This window comes from Kryptolebias marmoratus, linkage group LG18 (assembly GCF_001649575.2).
Source record: "Kryptolebias marmoratus isolate JLee-2015 linkage group LG18, ASM164957v2, whole genome shotgun sequence".
Lineage (NCBI taxonomy): Eukaryota > Metazoa > Chordata > Actinopteri > Cyprinodontiformes > Rivulidae > Kryptolebias > Kryptolebias marmoratus.
The window spans coordinates 2,153,156-2,161,831 of NC_051447.1; the positions used below are offsets into that span (position 1 = coordinate 2,153,156).

General features: G+C 39.0%; 1 protein-coding gene across 1 annotated transcript in view; it reads right to left on the reverse strand.

Moving 5' to 3' along the window:
- pde6d (phosphodiesterase 6D, cGMP-specific, rod, delta) overlaps positions 1 to 3,900 on the reverse strand; it is a 15,088-nt gene extending 11,188 nt beyond the window's left edge. The window contains exons 1-3 of the mRNA XM_017434749.3: positions 3,636 to 3,900; positions 1,045 to 1,133; positions 475 to 600 (exon numbers count right to left, since the gene is read on the reverse strand). Coding sequence (XP_017290238.1) covers positions 475 to 600; positions 1,045 to 1,133; positions 3,636 to 3,682 — 262 coding nt within the window. The 5' untranslated portion in view covers positions 3,683 to 3,900. The remainder of the gene's footprint in view (positions 1 to 474; positions 601 to 1,044; positions 1,134 to 3,635) is intronic.
- Between the last annotated feature and the right edge of the window lie 4,776 nt (positions 3,901 to 8,676).

Consider the following 8,676-nt stretch of genomic DNA (forward strand, 5'->3'; position numbering starts at 1 on the left):
ATCATCAAAATTAAACGAAATAAACATTTGAAATATATGAGTTTGTATGTAATGTATGAATATAATATACAAGTTTCACTTTTTAAATGGAATTACTGAAATCAATCTACTTTTTCATGATATTCTAATTTTATGACCAGCACCTGTATATGGATAGTTTTTTGCAAATCAAATGTTTTGCTTTAGAAATGTTTATATTCTAACTTTATTGTGTATTATTTTATGTCAGACTTTAACTATTTTATTTGAACTGACTTAAATCTATCGCTATCTAATCTGCTTAGTACTAAAGGTGATTCTAACTAAATTTATATGAGAAGAAGGTCTAATAAAATGAAAGTCTAATCTTCCTCGTAGAGTTCTCTATTAATATAAAACTATTTTTACTTTACTAAAGCATGAAGCTGTTCCAATAACATAATCCCTACGATGTGCCAAATGTTTAGCTGATCTGTGAGCTTTTACGGTGATTACCTTCTAGACACTGTCCTTTGAAGAAAACTTTCTGCTCCAACCTGAACTTCTGCAGCTGCTTAGTGGAAGAAAAGTTCAGTTCTCTGGACACCGCTTTACATTTAAGGATCTTCTTTGGAACACGAGCTGAGAAAAGGTCAGATATCACAGGTGACTGTGCTAAAAGCCAAATAAAGTCAGTTCTGAAGGGAAAAAAAAAAATTAATTAAAAAATCATCAGCAGAACTATGACAGGACCTAGTAAAAGTTATTAAAACCAATCTGTGTGATGCAAGATGATTGCTGAGGAAAATCTGTTTTCAGTGTGCGTGCCAGATCTAATTAAATAATGACACTTTTTACGTAAAATTTCAAAATGTCTGCCGAAACTTGTTTCATCTTCATGTTTAAAGTCTAGCAGAAACCTTTTCATGCGTTGAGTCTACATGTAGAAAGAACGGAGGTTTAAAGAGACACTCTCGTCAAGTGTGGTGTGAACAGTTTTTATCCTGTTTACAGGACAGACTGAAGTGTAAAAAGATTAAGAATTTTTTTAAGTAATGTCAGACGGAGGTTGCAGTGTGACTTTACCTTCATGTTCGACTCCTGGTACAGACAGATCTTCCGTTCCCTGCCACAGGACTTTACCTGTCTCTGCGTCCCGAAGATTCATCCAGTTTCTACCAACAAACAGTTAAGGGGCAACAAGCAAAAGCAAGAAAAAGAAATGGACACTTATCCTGCCTTAGTTTATGGTGGGTCTGTGTGTACTCAAGATTTGGAGCTTCTCAGAATTTCAGAAATAGTGACTTGACCTGTTTTGCACATGGACACTATCACTTTGTGTCTTTCAGAGCACAATTGAGCATTATACATTTTTTTTGTTTTTTATATCATTAACTGTCATTTGTTGGTGCAATTGTTTAATCTCGAGCTAAATTTTGGAGTGGCAGTAGCTAAAAGTCACTCATAACACACTCTGAGCGTTAACAGTCATATGAGATGTTGCAGTTTTGCAGTATTTTCACGTTATTTTCAAAATGGCTATATACATCATTTCTCATTATAAAATTCTCCTAATCTCTCTGGGATGAAATTTGCATTCCTTCCAAGAATACTAGGCCTTTAACTTGGACATGTTTTTCTCTGACAATAATAACTCAGTCCTGGTTTGTTTTTTTTATCCTGTTTTTTTTTTTAAATCTCCATTTAATCTAATTTTTTTCTTATCAAAAGCTGAATGATGGAAGGTGCAAACAGCAGAAAAACAGTGGTATGGACATCTCCATCTCAGATGGAACAAAACACCACAGTTATACTGCATGCTAACTAGAACCTTAAATGTATATCGCACAGTTAAAGTAGAAACATTCAAATCTTTTTCTTTAGTTCGAAAATAAATCTGATGATGCACCTGCAGTTACAGCCTCAGCCCTTCTGTGTCCTCACTGATAAGTGTCTGCAGATGGTAAGAAGTGGCTTCATGTATTTTTAACCTCATACCTCAACTACATATTAAAATTAAAGGTTTAATACGTACATTAAGAATTCTGCCTTTAATGACAGTTTTAATTCAAGATGGCCGCCTCAGCCATACATCACAGCACATCTCGTAAGATGTAACAATGCTTGGAGTATGTGTTGAGGATGACTCTCAACTACTACCACACCAAATTAAAGAATTTGACCCATTTTTTGCTTGCTAAATTTGCTTGTCTATGGTGGCTGTCTTAAATGGGATTAACTGCCAAAGTTAATTAGTTGTAGATGTACATCCAATGATTACTGTCTAAGAGTTTCATTCAAATTTATCCAGTGGTTCATGAGATATTTTGCTCACGGTACAGACAAACAAACCCACATAAGCGTGCGCACACACAGACATATTTATATTGATATGAATATTCCTCTTCTAAAATCAATTCTGGTCTTCGGTTAAAAAGCATTTAGGTGTCAGAACATCAACACAAAGTGATGAAGACGAGAGGAGAAGCTTCATTATTCTCTTTAGATTATGACACAACAGACTCTTACTGTCAGGAGGAGTGAATGACAAACCTGAAAACGCTTTAATCTTCCAGGTTTAAATCCGGATTGGCTCCTAATCTGAATGTGTAACACATGTAGGAAGGGTGCTGCTCCCCTGAGTTTCATGTTTCCTTCAATGTAAAAAAAAAATGTTTATTTTATTTTAATGTAATTTAAATTCCATTTACTTCTTTAACCAGTTGTTTGTGTGCAGGGGTGTCCAATCCTGGTCCTCGAGGGCCACCATCCTGCATGTTTTACACCTGATTTAAAACAATGTGTGATTAACAGGCTTCTGCAGAACATGAAGAGGTCATTTAACCACTGAATCAGGTGTGTTGGAGCAGGGAAACAAGTAAAACATGCAGGATGGTGGCCCTCGAGGACCAGGATTAGAGCAATGAGGCTGTCATCGCCCACAGAGCCCACAGGTAGGGGGAGGTACTGCACAGCATTTTCCTGCCTGGAGTTACTGGACAGCAGCCTCTCCCCATTTATGTGATACAGAAGATGGCGTCTGCTTAATGACATGTAGCAAAAGAATCTGCAAAATTTAACTTTTTCTCCCCACACAAGCTAAGAGTCATTTCTGACCCAAAAAGATAAATCTAGATGGAGATCACACACTTAGACTGACTCTGAATATGTCAGTGGGCACAGTAAAATTTCACCAATCCAGTGTACTTTTGTATGTATATACAAGTTTCAGGACTATGTAAAACACATTTACAAGCCATGAACACAAAGGCAGCGCCTATAGATGAATTAGCCACAGAAATATGAGCTCCAGCTTACAGTTCCACTGAAATCTGCTTACAGGAGCAGCTAACGGAGTTTTATCGAGGCTGCTGCCAAACAAGCAACAAGACCACTAAAAGCTTCTTACTACAGCTGACGCTTATACTCAAATGTAGATTACTTCAAACAGCCTGTAGTCTGTGTGTTTATACTCGGATGTAAAGTACTCCACACAGACAGTAGGAAGAGTTTTTAAACACAAGCTACTGCTAACTGGAAGTGACTCAGATTAGCCCGAGCAGCTAACACTCCTCCCGGGCGAACCTAACGGTTCACGATGTGAGCCAAGCAGCTGGTTAAATGCACAGGTACACACCTGCGCGTTACATTACCATCAAACAACAGAAAAAGGATACAGTTTAAAACCCTTCATAATTTCCTTGGCCCGGTCTTCCGAAGACATTTCGACAATTGTTTGTTTCTGTTCCTTACCGTTGATCCAGAACTTGCTCTTAATTTGACTGTAGCAAGCTAACCACACGGCCAATGAATATTCTCTTGAAAGAGGGCAGAGAATAAGCAATTAACCCAGAACAGTTGGACTAAAAGAGGATAAATCCGATTCCAATAATGCAATCAGCTAAACATACCCCACCACAGAACAGACAGCTACTATGGCCAATCAACTGCGAGAATAACTCCTACCGGCCAATCACAGAGCGAGTACAGGCGTGGGTGGGACAGGAGTAGACATGGAATAGACGTAGGAAAGCTAGATACCGCACGACTTGTAGATTAGCCAATTTCTCAGATCTGTACGTCAGCAACGCCGCCATATTGGGGCGGTGAATTGGAGAGATCTGTCTTTGAGTAAACAAGAGAAAGAAACCTTTAATCACAGCATGTTGGAGCTACATAAACCTTTATACGAACACAGTTAAACCAATAAAACATTCTATGCACAGATTAAAAGGTAAAACTGGTTTTAGACGTGTTTTACTTTCAAAACATTATCATTTAAAACTTTTATAAAGAGATTAGTTGGTTACCTTTGGTTTACTGATATACAAAAGGGACTGAATGAGTTGATGAAGGATTGACAAGAATTTCCTTAAATGCATTTAGAAGTTTGAGACAATAAAGTCAAGCTGTCAGAATCAGATATGGTAGAAAATCATCTGCAATCAGTTTTGACAGGTTTGTCTCTTTTCTACTACTACTACTACATTTATAAACAACCACAGCTGCAACAAAGTGCTGCACATGTAAAGTCAAAGAACATTTATAACATAAAACAAAGAATAACAGTAAAAACAGTTAAGACAACAATAAGATCAATAAAAACAAAAAAACAAACAAACACACAAATAGAAGTAAAACAAACTAGAGTAGGTCTAAGGCTGTTCCAAAAGCCAATGAATAAAAATGCATTTTTAGAAGAATTTTAAAAGTGGGCAGTGAATGGGCTCATCTGATATGAAATGGAAGATCGTTCTATCATCTTAGAGCAGCAACACAAAAAGCTCTGTCCCCTTAGACCTTGGCACCTCAAGGAGCCGCTGATCAGGTGACCTGAGGCACTGAGCAGGAGAGTGCAGGTGAAGAAGCTCAAAGTGGTAGGATGGAATCTCTTCTGCATTTTCTGTGACCACCTGGAAGTGTGACGAATCCTGAGCCAAACATTGGAATGCGAGCATGGAAGTGAATAGCAAATGCGTGAAAACAGATAGAGTGCAGGTGAAATGGTTGAGTGTGTTGCAATTAATTGTGTAATCTGACTTGAAACTATAATGCACATTTCATTCTCCATCTTCCCCAAAGGACAAGAAAGTTTGATGGATGTAGTTAGTTAAGCTGTAGCGTGAAAATACAACCCAAAGTCTGGTGACTGACTTTGCAGTTATCGTTTTGAAGAGGAGCACCTGAAGTAACCTCCAATATTACAGTTAATATTATTATGGTTTTCTTTTTCATATGAGATACAAAAATGCAAGAATATGGATCAAATACAAGCACCATCTCCATTGTGGAGCCTGGGGGTCAACTGGGGAAGGATGGAAACAGGCTTTTAATGCAACTTCAGATCTGTAGAAATTTAAAGAAATCTTTACTTTCCAAATTGAATTTGTTCTGTAAGTGCTGGAATGTGGGAAAAACATTTTCAGTAAATAAATCTTTTATACATTGAATCCTGTTATGATTCCACTGATAAAACATGTTTGAAACTGATGGAGGGAATTTATGATTATTTATTAATGGACTAAGAACTGATGTGTCTGTCCAGCCATAATGCTTCTTATTTGGGACCGGATTTTAACAGAATGGGAGACTACAGGATTTTCAATCTTTTGTTTTGAGATGGGAAGAGCTGAATATAGCAATGCTTTTAAAGAGGAAGGATAACAGCTTTCATTCTCTGTCCCACAGCAATCAGCCCCCTGAGTGGACACCCAGAACAACAATGAAGGAACATTATACAAGCAGTAGTAACGTCAGAAACAGGGAAACTTCATTCCTCCCTGACAAGGTGATCTCTGCAAGAACATTTTTTTAATTCTTTCGGCTTTTCTATTCCAAATAAAATATGTCATAAGGGTGGCTAGTTTGATTGGAAAAAACATACTTTTTGGTAAGTTTAATTTGTATCCTGATATTTTCCCCTAATTCCTTTAAGATTTCCATTATCGCTAGAGCGAACTTTGCAGGGTTGGATATATGCAATAAGAGACTGTCTGCCTACAAAGAGATTTTATGTTCTGTCTTACCTCTTCCTATCCTGGTATACTCCTTCATTGCTTGTAATAAAAGAGCAAGCGCTTCGATGGCTAATGTAAAAAGTAACGGCGAGAGTGGACAGTCCTGTCTAGTTGAGCGGCCAAGAGAGAAATAACTTCAATGTACATTATTACTTTGCACCAAAGCCTGAGGTTGGGCATGTAAGAATGTCACCTGAGATATAAATCCTGAGCCAAATCCAAATTTTGACATGGTCGAAAAGAGGAAATCCCATTCAACCCTGTCAAAGGCTTTTTCTGCATCTAAGGAAAGTAAAATCTCAGGATGCAGATTCTTTGTCCCGAGAATGAATTATATTAAGTAATATTTAAAAACAGCTGTCTATTTTTGATAAATCTAGTTTTGTCTTGAGAAATGATTGTGTGTAAGATTGTTTCCAGACGGGTAGCTAAGATTTTTGCTAGTAATTTATTGTCTACACTAAGTAAACTCAAAGGCCTATAAGATGCAGGGTCCAGAAGGCTCTTTGTCCTTTATGTGGATGGTTTAAGCCCAGATGCAGATGAACACAGGGAGTGCCAAAGAACAACAATAAACAATAAAAAAAGAATAAACAAAACAGAACAATAAACTAAAAAACGACTAAGCAAAAAGTCCAAGTGTTAAGAAGAAATCGGAGGAGTCTGTTAAAGACTCAGGATGTTAACCACCAGGTCGAAGAGGCTGAATCAGAACAACAGTGTGCTACACCAGATGGACACCACAGTGAACCTTTTTCACCTTCACCTATAACAGAGACACTGAGAAGGTCTTCCCGACCCAAGAAACCTACAGAGAGGCTCATAGAACAACTGTAAATTGTTGTTGTGAAAACTTATTTGTTAAAATTTGCAGTAAGAGCCATAATATTTTTCTTTGAGACTGATGTTTGCATGTTGAAATGTAAAGTAGACACTTTAATTTATTTTAATCATACTGTGTTAATAACCCCCCCCCCCCAAAAAAAAAAACATTCTTGCAAAGAATCTTAGTTGTTGTGTTAACTGTAACATGGTGAATGTCAGGAGTGTTAGAACTTAACAGCATGACGGTGCTTTAAGAGTTTAGGTTATTATAACCAACCTGTTAGAAAAGGGGATGTAATGATAGTTGCTATTAAAGAATCAACCAATAGGGGGAGTTCGGAAACTAGGATGTACATAAAAACAGAAGAAGAAAAATAAAAGAGCTAGCTAAAGCTAGCATGAGCAGCACTTGATGTTTTATTCAAGTGAAGAATAAGAACATTACAGTGGAGGCACAGAAGGCTCTGCAGAGGGCACTGGAGGCGCAGAGGGCGGTTTGAGTGACCTGGCAGGCTTAGGAGACTTGGTGGAACTGGCTGGCTTGGAAATCTGAGAAACTGAGGGTTCTGAGGGTGAAGATGGCTGTGGATCTATGGGTGCATTGCTTAAATGTTCTTTTAACTGAGTGACTTTGGAAAGAGCAATGAAGAATACTGGAAGACTGAGTAGTCCAGGACGGGACAGGAGGATCTTTTCAATGAGGTGACAGGCGGCAAGATTGTGTTTTGGGTCCAGATTATTCTTTGTTGAGGAAAGTAGTCTGTGGATCAGAGAAGAAATGTCCAGGAGCTCGGAGGGAGAAAACTCAGATGCTGCAATGTGGTGGTAAAAAGAATAGGGATCTAATACTGGGGACCGGGGAGGAAACTTGGGAACGGGACCTGGTGCATATGGAACAGATGGAGTCCTGGTATCTGCAGTGGATGGTGTAGGCGCTGGATTTGCCGCGGTTGGTAGGGGCGTAGAGGCTGCTAAGGCCGGTGGAGGTGTGGCGAATGCCTCGACCAGTCCCCTCCTTCGCTTATGGCAACCATGAGTCGCGGTGGAGACCGCTGCCAGATAACTGGGCTCATCTAGGACACTGAGCGGGTGCTGTTCTTTTAACTCCCCCAAGATCCAGGTCTTGTCCTCCTTGGTGAGGGAGACTCAGGGAAGGGAGTCTGCTGAGTTCTGGACTGGCTGGTCCATTCTGTCATAAGGGGGGGAGAGAGTGGCGAACCCAATGTGCAGACTCATTTTAAGGAAAGAATAAAAATGTATTTTTAATATTTTTAAATAAAAGAACAAAAACAAAAGGCTGGCTGGGCAGCCAAACAAACCATAACAAAAATTCTAAGTGATACAAAAAGACAAGACGAGGTGAGGCAAGCCGAGGCAAAAGGAGAGAACCAGATGACGTGCAAGAGACAATGGACCAGAAAGGAAGTGGAGAAAGTGACCAGGTTTTAAAGCTAAGGGTAATTAGGGGAAGTGGGCACAGATGAGTGATTACAACTTGGAACAGGTAAAGTTGGGCGTGGCAGGAAGACAAGAGATAAACAGAGGAGAAGTGAATGATGACAGGGAACAAAGACACAAGGAACAAAATAAATAAATAACAAAATAAAATGAAACTCAAACAGAAGCATGAATCAGAAACAAGAAAACATAACTCCTGAAAACAGAAAAACAAAGAACCAAAGCCAAAAACAAACTCAAAAATACTTAGATTCATGACAGGTTCTATTTCGTATAGGCTTCGCCCTTTAAGGCTATCGCTAATGGGTTTATCCCTTCGCGCGCAGCGCAGCACTGAAAACTTTAGTCCACGCCCACCTGCTGTGTGGGCCCCACCCCGGTCCGTATAAATAATGGTGAGACCGGGCATTCGGCTCCC